Source organism: Scomber scombrus, unplaced genomic scaffold, assembly GCF_963691925.1.
Source record: "Scomber scombrus unplaced genomic scaffold, fScoSco1.1 SCAFFOLD_59, whole genome shotgun sequence".
NCBI classification, from domain to species: Eukaryota; Metazoa; Chordata; class Actinopteri; order Scombriformes; family Scombridae; genus Scomber; species Scomber scombrus.
In genome coordinates, this window is record NW_026910726.1 from 23375 (window position 1) to 37500 (window position 14126).

Here is a 14126-nt window from a genome sequence, read left to right on the forward strand (position 1 = left end):
AGACAGGAAGTACAGACAGGAAGTTCAGACAGGAAGTACACACAGGAAGTTCAGCCAGGAAGTTCAGACAGGAAGTTCAGACAGGAAGTACAGACAGGAAGTTCAGACAGGAAGTACAGACAGGAAGTACAGACAGGAAGTACAGACTGAAGGATTTAACACCAAAACACATTTACTGAGTTTTACAATTTAAAACTGAAGAAAGAAGCAAAAAAACCCACAAACAGTTAAACATGGACACACTCAGACTCAGGTTGTTATAGTAACACAGATCAGGTTGTCATAGCAACGCATAGCTCATGTTGTTATAGTAACACAGCTCAGGTTGTCATAGTAACGCACAGCCTCGTCTGATTGGCTGAACTTTGTCTCTGACTCATTCTGATCAAACATGTGAAACTATAAAGAAGAAGTCTCACTCTGTAACATCTGTGTGTGTGTGTGTGTGTGTGTGTCTGTGTGTGTGTGTGTGTGTGTGTGTGTGTGTGTGTGTGTGTGTGTGTTTGTGTGTGAGAGTCCGTGTGTGTGTGTGTGTGTGTGTGTGTGTGTGTGTGTGTGTGTGTGTGTGTGTGTGTGTGTGTGTGTGTGTGTGTGTTTGTGTGTGAGAGTCCGTGTGTGTGTGTGTGTGTGTGTGTGTGTGTGTGTGTGTGTGTGTGTGTGTGTGTGTGTGTGAGTGTGTGTGTGTGAGTGTGTGTGTGTGTGTGAGTGTGTGTGTGTGTGTGTGTGTGTGTGTGTGTGTGTCTGTGTGTGTGTGAGTGTGTGTGTGTGAGTGTGTGTGTGTGTGTGAGTGTGTGTGTGTGTGTGTGTGAGTGTGTGTGTGTGTGTGTGTGTGTGTGTGTGAGTGTGTGTGTGTGTGTGTGTGTGTGTGTGTGTGAGTGTGTGTGTGTGAGTGTGTGTGTGTGTGTGTGTGTGTGAGTGTGTGTGTGTGTGTGTGAGTGTGTGTGTGTGTGTGTGAGGCTCAGGTGTGGAGCAGCAGCGTGTAGCATCACATTGTAAACATGCATTAGTGCAGAGCCACATCAGAGACTGACTGGATGTTTATAAACGTATCTCATGTCACTGAACGGATGATTTATTCAGCGCAGAAGAAGAAGAAGAAGAAGAAGAGGAGGAGGAGGGGGGGGAGGAGGAGGAGGATGAAGAAGAGGAGGAAGAGGAGGAGGAAGAGGAGGAGGAGGAGGTGGAGGAGAAAGAAGAAGAGGAGGAGGAGGAGGATGAGGAGGAGGTGAAGGAGGAGGAAGAGGAGGAGGATGAAGAGGAGGAGGTGAAGGAGGATGAGGAGGAGGGTATGAAATGATTAGCGTGTGAAAAGCAGCGATGGAGATCAGCAGAGAAGAAGAAGAAGAAGCAGATGAGAGGATAAAGATGAACGGATAGAATTACACAGATTATCTTCATTCACCTGGTTCACAGGTGAGCTGTGAGCTGACAGGTTCATGACAAGCTGCTCTCAGCCAATCAGGAGGAGGAGGGGGAGGAGGAGGGGGAGGAGGAGGAGGAGGGGGAGGGGGAGGGGGAGGAGGGGGAGGAGGAGGAGAGGGAGGAGAGCTGACAGGTTCATAACATGCTGCTCTCAGCCAATCAGGAGGAGGAGGGGGAGGGGGAGGAGGAGGAGGTGGGGGAGGAGGAGGAGGGGGAGGAGAGCTGACAGGTTCATGACAAGCTGCTCTCAGCCAATCAGGAGGAGGAGGGGGAGGGGGAGGAGGAGGAGGGGGGGAGGAGGAGGAGGAGGGGGAGGGGGAGGAGAGCTGACAGGTTCATAACATGCTGCTCCCAGCCAATCAGGAGGAGGAGGGGGAGGAGGAGGAGGAGGGGGAGGGGGAGGAGAGCTGACAGGTTCATAACATGCTGCTCTCAGCCAATCAGGAGGAGGAGGGAGAGGAGGAGGGGGAGGAGGGGGGGGAGGAGGAGGAGGGGGACGAGAGCTGACAGGTTCATAACATGCTGCTCTCAGCCAATCAGGAGGAGGAGGGGGGGAGGGTGGGGGAGGAGGAGGAGGAGGATGAGGAGGTGAAGGAGGTGAAGGAGGAGGAGGTGAAGGAGGTGAAGGTGAAGGAGGTGAAGGAGGAGGGGGAGAGCTGACAGGTTCATGACAAGCTGCTCTCAGCCAATCAGGAGGAGCAGGAGGAGGGGGAGGAGGAGGGGGAAGGGGGGAGGAGGAGGAGGAGGAGGGGGGGGGAGGAAGAGGGGGAGGAGGGGGGGGAGCTGACAGGTTCATAACATGCTGCTCTCAGCCAATTACTGTGCAGGAGGAGGATGAGGAGGTGAAGGAGGTGAAGGAGGAGGAGGATGAGGAGGTGAAGGAGGAGGAGGAGGAGGAGGAGGAGGAGGAGGTGAAGGAGGTGAAGGAGGAGGAGGTGAAGGAGGTGAAGGAGGAGGAGGAGGAGGTGAAGGAGGTGAAGGAGGAGGAGGATGAGGAGGTGAAGGAGGAGGAGGAGGAGGAGGAGGAGGAGGAGGAGGTGAAGGAGGAGGAGGAGGAGGAGGAGGAGTAGTGAGGTTCACAGTGAGGACAGCAGCACCAGGAGGAGGAGGAGCAGGATGAGGAGGTGAAGGAGCAGGAGGAGGAGCAGGAGGAGGAGGAGGAGCAGCAGGAGGAGCAGCAGGAGGAGGAGTAGTGAGGTTCACAGTGAGGACAGCAGCAGCAGCAGCAGTAGAGATAGGAGACAGGAGGAGGATGAGGAGGTGAAGCAGGAGGAGGAGGAGGAGCAGGATGAGGAGGTGAAGGTGAAGGAGGAGGAGGAGCAGGAGGAAGAGGAGGAGCAGGAGGAGTAGTGAGGCTCACAGTGAGGACAGCAGCAGCAGCAGCAGCAGAGATAGGAGACAGGAGGACGATGAGGAGGTGAAGGTGAAGGAGGAGGAGGAGGAGGAGGAGCAGGATGAGGAGGTGAAGGTAAAGGAGGAGGAGGAGCAGGAGGAGGAGGAGGAGCAGGAGGAGTAGTGAGGTTCACAGTGAGGACAGCAGCAGCAGCAGCAGAGACAGGAGACAGGAGGACGATGAGGAGGTGAAGGTGAAGGAGGAGGAGGAGGAGGAGGAGGAGGAGGATGAGGAGGTGAAGGTGAAGGAGGAGGAGGAGGAGGAGCAGCAGGAGGAGGAGTAGTGAGGTTCACAGTGAGGACAGCAGCAGCAGCAGCGTCTGTGTTCAGACTCGTTTCTTGTCACAACATCATCATCAGTTCCTCTCAGACTGCTTTGATCTGCTGCAGGTTTCTCACTCTGAGGCTCGCGGCCCAGCAGAGGACGCGGGTCAGCTGTGCACGGTCCGCTGGGCAAGAAGCTTCATGAGGAGTAACAGAGGAAGGCTTCATGAGGAGTAAGAGAGGAAGGCTTCATGAGGAGTAAGAGAGGAAGGCTTCATGAGGAGTAAGAGAGGAAGGCTTCATGAGGAGTAAGAGGAAGGCTTCATGAGGAGTAACAGAGGAAGGCTTCATGAGGAGTAAGAGAGGAAGGCTTCATGAGGAGTAACAGAGGAAGGCTTCATGAGGAGTAAGAGGAAGGCTTCATGAGGAGTAACAGAGGAAGGCTTCATGAGGAGTAAGAGAGGAAGGCTTCATGAGGAGTAACAGAGGAAGGCTTCATGAGGAGTAAGAGAGGAAGGCTTCATGAGGAGTAACAGAGGAAGGCTTCATGAGGAGTAAGAGAGGAAGGCTTCATGAGGAGTAACAGAGGAAGGCTTCATGAGGAGTAAGAGAGGAAGGCTTCATGAGGAGTAAGAGAGGAAGGCTTCATGAGGAGTAAGAGAGGAAGGCTTCATGAGGAGTAAGAGAGGAAGGCTTCATGAGGAGTAACAGAGGAAGGCTTCATGAGGAGTAAGAGAGGAAGGCTTCATGAGGAGTAAGAGAGGAAGGCTTCATGAGGAGTAAGAGGAAGGCTTCATGAGGAGTAACAGAGGAAGGCTTCATGAGGAGTAAGAGAGGAAGGCTTCATGAGGAGTAACAGAGGAAGGCTTCATGAGGAGTAAGAGAGGAAGGCTTCATGAGGAGTAACAGAGGAAGGCTTCATGAGGAGTAAGAGAGGAAGGCTTCATGAGGAGTAACAGAGGAAGGCTTCATGAGGAGTAAGAGAGGAAGGCTTCATGAGGAGTAAGAGAGGAAGGCTTCATGAGGAGTAAGAGAGGAAGGCTTCATGAGGAGTAAGAGAGGAAGGCTTCATGAGGAGTAACAGAGGAAGGCTTCATGAGGAGTAACAGAGGAAGGCTTCATGAGGAGTAAGAGAGGAAGGCTTCATGAGGAGTAACAGAGGAAGGCTTCATGAGGAGTAACAGAGGAAGGCTTCATGAGGAGTAACAGAGGAAGGCTTCATGAGGAGTAACAGAGGAAGGCTTCATGAGGAGTAACAGAGGAAGGCTTCATGAGGAGTAAGAGAGGAAGGCTTCATGAGGAGTAACAGAGGAAGGCTTCATGAGGAGTAACAGAGGAAGGCTTCATGAGGAGTAAGAGAGGAAGGCTTCATGAGGAGTAAGAGAGGAAGGCTTCATGAGGAGTAACAGAGGAAGGCTTCATGAGGAGTAAGAGAGGAAGGCTTCATGAGGAGTAACAGAGGAAGGCTTCATGAGGAGTAACAGAGGAAGGCTTCATGAGGAGTAACAGAGGAAGGCTTCATGAGGAGTAACAGAGGAAGGCTTCATGAGGAGTAACAGAGGAGGCTCAGCTGTGGTGAAGCATAGAAACAAAGAGGAAAAACACTGAAACATAGAAGATGATGATTTAACTGAAACTTCATGTTAACTTTTAAATGTTTCCACAGGAGGAGGACTGTGTGACCTCTGACCTCTGTTCACTGTGTGACCTCTGACCTCTTTACAGCAGACATGTTAAACTAAATAAACTTGAATTAGTGACATTATGTAGAGTTATGAGTTATTGTGTTAATCTGTAATTTATATTGATGTTTAACAATAAGAGGAATGTTTATCAGTCTTCAGACTCTGATGTTGAATCAGGACCAAAGATGAAAAACTGACTCAGATAATATTAGTTTGTGGTTGTAAATATTTCAGGGCGACTCCCATGATGCATTTCAGCATGAAACAGCCAATCACAGAGCGGACACTGGTCACGTGCTCCAGGAACAGGAAGCAGAAGCTCAACAGAACCAGGTGAGCTGGAAGGTGAGTGTTTACATCACACTCACTGTTCTAACCCCTAACCCTCCTAATGTGAGAGACCTGATGCAGTTCAAACAGTTACAGACTAATTCTTCTCTTTCTGGTTCCTGTTGATGTTCATGTAACCATAGCAACACAGTGTTCAGCTTTAATAATGATAAATGATGATGTTTTCTCTTCTCATCGGTGTGGACGGCTGAGTTGTTTGAGCATGAGGCGCCCTCCTGAACCTGTGAACCAATCAACCTGTCAATCACCACGTAGCCACGCCCTAATGCATACCCTGCTTTATCGTCACATATAAAATCAGGGAGGCCAAAATGTCCCAAATGAACATCATACTGCATTGAAGAAGGCTTTAAACTAGCGATTGAGACCATAAACACATTTTGAAAACGTTTACTGAGGTTAGAAATCAAGTGAGAAGTTGGTGAATTCTCCATTGACTTGTATAGAGACGGAAGTCCTTTTGACACCAAAACGGTCGCCCCCTGGTGGCCTTTTGATAGAATGCAGTTTAAGTTACTTCCTGGTTGGCATCATCGCAGAGGACCAGAACTCCCCACCTAGTCTGAAGCTGAGATTAGTTAGAGAGATAACGCTTAGCCAACGCCGAGCTAACTCTGAGTGAACGCTGACATGTTGGGAACGGTTTGGCTGCGCTAACACTGAGCTAACACTGAGCTAACGCTGAGCTAACACTTAGCTAACGTTTGGCTAACTGAGCATAAATCCAACCCAGGAAATGAAAGAGAAACAGAAATCTGTACAACAGTTATTTTAATGTGAAAACATTTCAGCGTCTCACAGATCGCTTCAGTCAACATCATCATGAGTTTGTTCTTCTAATCAGTCTAAATAAATAATATCAGTGCTGATTCTCTCGTCTTCCTCTGACAGAAGCTCACATGTTTCATCTGCAGTTTATTCTGGTGATTCATAAACAGTCAGAAGTCTCCAGTGTTCAAACATTCAATCTGATCATGAATCATTTAAATAACAGTCTGAACCTGTTGATGAGTCACATGATTCATCTCCATGACGACAGAGTCACATGATTCATCTCCATGACGACAGAGTCACATGATGAAGTTAACAGTATTTACAGGTTGAAGGAAACTTTACAAGCAATGAAAGAAAAGAAAAGAAGTTCTACTGAAGACGAGTGTCTGAGTCTTTAGAGCTGCAACTTTATTATCTAATCATCTGCTAATCAATCAGCTGATTGATCCATTAAATGTCCGTCAGTCTTTTTAGAAAGACATTTTCAGTCATAGAGACCAAAAATCATTTTTCTTCCCTTTACTTCCTGTTCAGGTCCTTTACTTCCTGTTCAGGTCCTTTACTTCCTGTTCAGCTGGAAAAACACAACTAATGTATTTTATTCTGAAATGTTCTGACTTTTCCTAAAGTGGCCCAAAATGCACCAAAATATAAATATATTAAATGTTATATTTAGTATTTGTGCTCCAGATGTTTGTTCTGGGTCAGATTATCTCCGTATCTATTAACATGTGTTTTAGGTAAATGAATAGTTAATAGTTGTAATAAGATAGTAGTTATGAGGATGTTATGATGTAGCAGTGAAGACTGATGGTTCTAATGGTTCTGATGGTTCTAATGGTTCTGATGATTCTGATGGTTCTGATGGTTCTAATGGTTCTGATGGTTCTAATGGTTCTGATGGGTCTGATGGTTCTACAATAAACCCCACAGCTCCATACAGCTCTGCTCATTTTACCTTTACATTAAATACATTTCCATCATTATGTCTATGTTATATTTTCATGTCTGAGGTAAAACATGTTGTGTGATAGATGTTTAGTGGTCTCTCTCTCTGCTCTCTGACACATCAATCAAGGTTTAATCACATTTATTGATCAGTGAGACTATTGATGCTTTCTAAACACATCTGGGCTTCTTTGTATGATGGGATTCTTAGACTGGGTCAAAGTCTGAGTGTAGAATATGAACAGGATGTAAAGGGTTAAAATGACTCAAAATAATTTATCAGTTATCAAAATAGTTGATTGTTTTAATATTTGGCGACTAATCGATGAATTGACTGATGGTTGCAGCTCTACTGATCTCTAAAGAACAGAATCTGAGCTTCAACAACTCAGCACAAGATCCAACGGTCATGTTTGTGAAGCTTTCAACCACATCTCATGGCTTTCCTCACAGATATCAGCTCAGTGTCTTAGTAGTGAAAGTTCAGTTTGATGATCGTCGTCTCAGCAGCTTCACGTCCAGAAGTTCTCGTGTCAAACAGTAGTCATGGTAACAGTAGTCGTGGTAACTGGAGTCATGGTAACAGTGGTCATGGTAACAGTGGTCATGGTAACAGTAGTCATGGTAACAGTGGTCCTGGTAACAGTGCTCATGGTAACAGTGGTCATGGTAACAGCGGCCATGGTAACAGTGGTCCTGGTAACAGTGCTCATGGTAACAGTAGTCATGGTAACAGGGGTCATGGTAACAGTGGTCGTGGTAACAGTGCTCATGGTAACAGTGGTCCTGGTAACAGTGCTCATGGTAACAGTAGTCATGGTAACAGGGGTCATGGTAACAGTGGTCATGGTAACAGTAGTCATGGTAACAGTAGTCATGGTAACAGGGGTCATGGTAACAGTGCTCATGGTAACAGTAGTCATGGTAACAGGGGTCATGGTAACAGTAGTCATGGTAACAGGGGTCATGGTAACAGTAGTCATGGTAACAGTGGTCCTGGTAACGGGTCCTGGTAACAGTGGTCCTGGTAACAGTGCTCATGGTAACAGTAGTCATGGTAACAGGGGTCATGGTAACAGTGGTCGTGGTAACAGTGCTCATGGTAACAGTGGTCGTGGTAACAGTAGTCATGGTAACAGTAGTCATGGTAACGGGGGCGAGGTAGCGCAGCCTCAGTAGTCGTCGTAGCGGTACGTGTTGGGGTAGGCGTAGCGGTAGTCGTAGCCGTCGCTCCGCTCCGTTTTGGTCTGCAGAGGTTCAGGCTGGAACGACAGAGACTTGATGACTCCACCCGACTCCTCCGTCACCTTCACCTCCGTGGAGTACGAGGGGGAGGAGGTGTCGTCCAGCAGGGAGGAGCAGCCGGGGAGGCCGGGGGGTTTGGGAGGAGCGCAGGGCTGATAGGACGGGAGGCCGGCTGGAGGTTTGGGACACGGCTGGTAGGAGACCTGAGGAGGAAGAGCAGTGCTGCTGTTAATGTGACAGAGACAGGAAGGGTTGACTCCTTAACACCCCCCACTAACCCTCAACCCCCCCCCCAATAACCCTCAACCCCCCCCCACTAACCCTCAACCCCCCCTACTGCAGAGTGGTGTAACAGTACAGAAAGTACACACTTCAGTACATTCTCAGTACAGCAGGAACTGACTGTCCCGGGGGGGGGGGGTAACTCCTGATTGGCTGTGTTAATCATGTGTCTCTTCTAGACTTTCCAAATGTTATCAGACTGCAAAGATGGAGCATCGTACCGTTACACCACCCTTACTCACTGTTACTACACCACCCTTAGCTCTGCTGCAGCACATTTATAGTTCGCAGCGTTAACAGAAGCACATTTACATCCATATTTACCTCATGGCTGCCAGCCAATAAGAAGAGAGCTGGGGCCCCAGGTGGGAGGAGTCTCACTTTCTTTAAGGTTGTCCCACCTCCCTCCTGGGGACCCTAAAGCCCGGACACAGGTCTGTTTATACACCACAAAGATCCAGAACCTACACACTGCATTTAAACAGCTCACTTCTCATTGGCTCACAGCTCTTTGGTCATGTGACTAGTCCAGCTGGAATAATCTCTCACCTTGGTTGTCGTGGTGATGATGGTCTGCAGCGCCGCGGGGGACCCTGGGGGGTTGCTGGGGTAACGGCAGGGGTATTCGGTGCTGTAGTAGTGGTGGTTGTCTCCGTAGGGGGCGGAGCTCTTCAGCAGATCCTTCCAGCCCGGTTTGGGTTGAGGATCGTAGGAGGAAGAGGAGGAAGAGGAGAGAGGAACCGACCCCGAAGAGGAGGAGGAAGAGGAGCCGAGGACCGGAGCCACCCTGCACACAAACCGGACCTGATTATACCTGTTAAATATATGGTTTACATTACAGCACCTGGTATGGAGGGGGGGGGGGGGGGCTGACCTGGGGTCGCAGAGGTCGGAGGTCACAGGATACGATGGCGAGGTCAGGTATCCTTGGAACTCGTAGCTGGGCCGGCCCATGTAGAGCCTGGGATTGGCTGGTTTCTGCAGTGTGGGTGTGGCCTCCCCCAGTGGATTGTGGGGGTTGTAGTAGGGGTCCGGACTCTGGAATGCTGGGTAATGCTGCGGGAAGTTCGGCTCCATGAAAGAGATCCGGTCTGACGGCTCCCACGCAGGACAGCAAGGCCGGGCCCAGAGCCTGCAGGGGGGGGGGGAAGCAGGTCAGTTACCATGGTTACTGCTGGGGGGGGAAGCAGGTCAGTTACAATGGTTACAGCTGGGGGGGAAGCAAGTCAGTTACCATGGTTACATTACAGCTGGGGGGGGGGGGAGCAGTTCAGTTACCATGGTTACAGCTGGGGGGGCGGGGCTTAGACTACATTTACATTCATATTCATTCATCATTAACTTACAGTCTGAGTCTCACAGCTAAACTGGACCTGATCAATACCGGTGCTTTATAAATAAAGGTTGATTGACTGACTGACTGACTGACTGATTGACTGACTGACTGACTGACTGATTGACTGACTGACTGACTGATTGATTGATTGATTGATTGATTGATTGATTGTCCACCTGTGTTTCGATGAGTCGTCTCTTCGGCGGGAACGGAGGCGAGCTGACTCGTCTCTTCACGGAACTTCTTCTGGCTTCAGTCTCAGACTTGGACTCTGGTCTGGGATGATCGTGGACTCCTTTAGCCTGAAGACCACAACAACAATAAATACATCATAAAGCAGATCAGGTCTGAACCAGTTCAGACTGGTAGCATGTGGGGGGGGGGGGGGGGGGGTTAAGGTTAGGGTTGGGGGGGGGGGGGGGGCTCACCTGAAAGAAGATGGCCTTCCCGTCGACCCTCCAGAAGTTAGTGACGGGGTAACCGCTGTGACCGCGACACGGCAGCAGCTCCAGACCTCCGTTACAGCTCGGACACAGCTTCTCTGAAACACACAGAGAAAGGTGAGCAGGAGGACCACACCTGGACCAGGAGGACCACACCTGGACCACACCTGGACCAGGAGGACCACACCTGGACCACACCTGGACCAGAGTTTAGCTGCCCCCTACTGGACGCAGTAAAACCAGGAGAGATTTTATCTGCAGTTCAGTTTAGTTTTAGAAAGTAATAATTTTTCACTGCTAGTTTTAGTGAACAAACAGCGGACTAAGCTCCTCGCTGCTGGTCTGGTTCTGGTTCTGGTTCTTACTCTGCTGTTTCTGCCGGGCCTTGTCACAGATGGCGGGACGGAGCTGCAGTCTGGATCCGTCAGGCAGCGAGCAGCCTCGAGAACAGACCACAACCCCCAAACACGACTTCTTCAGGATCTGACAGTTGTGGTTGTTGGTGTTCCTCATGGCCCAACCGGAGAGATGCCTCTGGGCGTTCTTATCCTCCGCTGCAACAAACACAACAAACCCAAACCAGTTAATAATAGACTTCAGAATTCAACGTTGAGTCAGAACCATAGACTATATATATAATGGACGTCACCCATTGGTTTGTGGACTGCTGCTCGGAGGCCAATAGTATCGGATCTGAGCAGCGCCATCTTGAACATTTCAGGTGCATGCTGGGAAAAATAAAAACAGGGATTCTACTTATATGGGCATCAGGAGGAGCATGAGGCGCCCTCCTGAACCTGTGAACCAATCAACCTGTCAATCACCACGTAGCCACGCCCTAATGCATACCCTGCTTTATCGTCACATATAAAATCAGGGAGGCCAAAATGTCCCAAATGAACATCATACTGCATTGAAGAAGGCTTTAAACTAGCGATTGAGACCATAAACACATTTTGAAAACGTTTACTGAGGTTAGAAATCAAGTGAGAAGTTGGTGAATTCTCCATTGACTTGTATAGAGACGGAAGTCCTTTTGACACCAAAACGGTCGCCCCCTGGTGGCCTTTTCATAGAATGCAGTTTTAAGTTACTTCCTGGTTGGACCAGAACTCCCCACCTGGTCAGACACGGAGATAATGACAGCTAATGAAATGTGGATCAGTATTGATCAGTATTGATCAGTATTGATCAGTATTGATCAGTATTGATCAGTAATCATTAACCCTTCGACTGCAGCATTGAATCATGCTGTGCTACATACTCAGGATCAGTATGGTACTCTGACTCCTGATGAACTTTTACACACTTTTAATTGTACTTGCATTGACATATTGGATTTGGTTGCTCCTTTTAGGTGTAAACCCAAACCAGTAACAGAGCCATGGCTTAATGACACCACTCACACTTTAAGAAAAACATCAAAACACATAATCATGACTCCACAGTTTTATCCAACTTTAGGCTTTTCTCCAAGCTGGTAAATGAAACGCTGCAGTCTGTTATTGATCTAAATCTCTGAGAAGTTCTAGTCTGGTTTTAAGTCCCGCCGCAGCACTGAAACCTTTAAAAGAGCTTCTTCTAACAGTTGACTCTGGTAGCTCTGCTGTCCTGGGTTAGGGCTATGCCGTAGTACAGGCCTCTGGTCCTTCTGGATCTGACAGCTGCCTTTGACACAGTGGATCAGAACCTCCTCCTGTCTCGCTTAAACACCTGTATGGGCATTAAGGGTCCTGTTCGTAAGTGGTTTCATCTCTCAGACAGGAGCTTCTCTGTCCAGCTGGGCCAGTATTCTCCCCCCCCCCCCCCTGAGCTGGGGGGCCTCAGGGCTCTATTTTGGGCCGCCTCCTCTTTTCCATATATATGTTGCTGTTGGGATCCATATTCAGAAAGCTCAACGTCTCATCTCATTGCTTTGCAGACGTCCAGGTCTCATTAGGCCTCAATGACATCAGATCTTGGATGGAAGTGAACTTTCTCTCCATGAACAACAATAAAACTGAGATGAAGTCTCACTGTGACCCTTCTGCAAGGAACCGCGGTGTGTTAACTCTCTCAGCACCGCCGGTTACAGGTGGTCCAGTCAGCACCGCCGGTTACAGGTGGTCCAGTCAGCACCGCCGGTTACAGGTGGTCCAGTCAGCACCGCCGGTTACAGGTGGTCCAGAATGCAGCGGCCCGCCTGCTGACTGGAAAGAACCGGCTCGATCACATCAGTCCCGTCCTTGCATGGCTGCCGGTTCATTTCAGGATCCAGTTCAAGGTTTAAATGTTCTGGCACCATCTTACTTCCAGAGCACTCTGTACTCGTGGGGACAGAACCTCGGTCCGGACTCTGTACTCGTGGGGACAGAACCTCGGTCCAGACTCTGTAACCGTGGGGACAGAACCTCGGTCCAGACTTTGTACTCGTGGGGACAGAACCTCGGTCCAGACTCTGTAACCGTGGGGACAGAACCTCGGTCCAGACTCTGTACTCGTGGGGACAGAACCTCGGTCCAGACTCTGTACTCGTGGGGACAGAACCTCGGTCCAGACTCTGTACTCGTGGGGACAGAACCTCGGTCCAGACTTTGTACTCGTGGGGACAGAACCTCGGTCCAGACTCTGTAACCGTGGGGACAGAACCTCGGTCCAGACTTTGTACTCGTGGGGACAGAACCTCGGTCCAGACTCTGTAACCGTGGGGACAGAACCTCGGTCCAGACTCTGTACTCGTGGGGACAGAACCTCGGTCCAGACTGTAACCGTGGGGACAGAACCTCGGTCCAGACTCTGTACTCGTGGGGACAGAACCTCGGTCCAGACTCTGTACTCGTGGGGACAGAACCTCGGTCCGGACTCTGTACCCGTGGGGACAGAACCTTCTCAGTGGAACAGCCTACATTTCCAGGTCGGAGCTGCACAGTCTGTTGAACACTTTAACACACTGCTGGCGTTCAGCCCAGCTGGGCCAGAACCCTTTACTGTTTTATTTATTATTCTATGTGTTAATAACTGTTCAGCACTTTGGTTGAACTGAAGCTTCTTACCGCTGTAGATGTAGCGAACGTATCCGTCGGTCCATTCCTGAAACGGGTCGAACTGCTTGGTGTCCTGCAGAGAGAAACATTAGAACTATCATCAGTACAAACTCACATTAATGAACATCTAAAGGACTCATGAGCTGCTCAGTTAGTGGTGAGTCCTCTGATGTTTTATTTATAAATGTTTATTCTGTTTGTAGTTTAAGGTTTAATATCATATTATTATATTATTATATTAATATAATAATATAATAATATCATATTTTTACAGAAATGTACGTTAAACAACACTCTCACTCACACACACACACACACACACACACACACACACACACACACACACACGTGTATTTTATGTGTAATGAGAACAAAGTATGTTTATTTAATTAGTTTTGTAATATTAAATATTTATTAACGTAATAAATCAGCTGTGATGAATCTAACTTTATATTTATTGTTTTTATTTCCATAAATAATAAAATGATCATCTGTATAATAATTATTTAGTTTACATTTAGAGAACTTTAAATAAAACAACGTTGTTTATTTCCTCTGTAAAGTTTTATTAATAATATCCTTAAAGTCAGAGTGTGAGATCTTTATACGTCATTGACCACTATATTCATATTTATATATATATTAATATTTATATATATTTATATTTATATATATTTATATATATATATATATATTAATATAATGAATGGGTTATTTAGGAGAAAGTCGAGGTGTGACTTTAGTCCACTAACCATTAGAGTATTGATCTATTAAGTGGACCCCCCCCTAACCCTAACCCCCCCCCCCCCCGTTCCTGTAGGGAGACGCGCAGGTGAACTGCCCCCCCCCCCCTAACCCTAACCCCCCCCCCGTTCCTGTAGGGAGACGCGCAGGTGAACTGCCCCCCCCCCCCCCCTTTCCTCATGTCCGATCACTTCTCTTACTGAGGATCAGTGTGGTT

At 48.4% G+C, this 14126-nt stretch overlaps 2 protein-coding genes across 2 annotated transcripts in view; both read right to left on the bottom strand.

Moving 5' to 3' along the window:
* Positions 1-7319: 7319 nt before the first annotated feature.
* On the bottom strand, positions 7320-7982 carry LOC133977257 (histidine-rich glycoprotein-like). Its single transcript, XM_062415358.1, has one exon. The coding sequence runs from the start codon at positions 7980-7982 to the stop codon at positions 7320-7322; it is 663 nt and encodes a 220-aa protein (XP_062271342.1).
* Positions 7983-8008: 26 nt separating this feature from the next.
* Positions 8009-14126, bottom strand: part of gcm2 (glial cells missing transcription factor 2) — a 10997-nt gene continuing 4879 nt past the window's right edge. The window contains 8 exon segments of the mRNA XM_062415365.1: positions 8009-8284; positions 8913-9150; positions 9238-9464; positions 9466-9495; positions 9876-10001; positions 10128-10240; positions 10508-10696; positions 13175-13238. Of these exon segments, the coding sequence (XP_062271349.1) occupies positions 8009-8284; positions 8913-9150; positions 9238-9464; positions 9466-9495; positions 9876-10001; positions 10128-10240; positions 10508-10696; positions 13175-13238 (1263 nt within the window).

Coding starts and splice junctions, on each gene's coding strand:
- LOC133977257 (XM_062415358.1), bottom strand. CDS start 7,982: ATGACTACTGTTACCATGACTACTGTTACCACGACCACTGTTACCATG.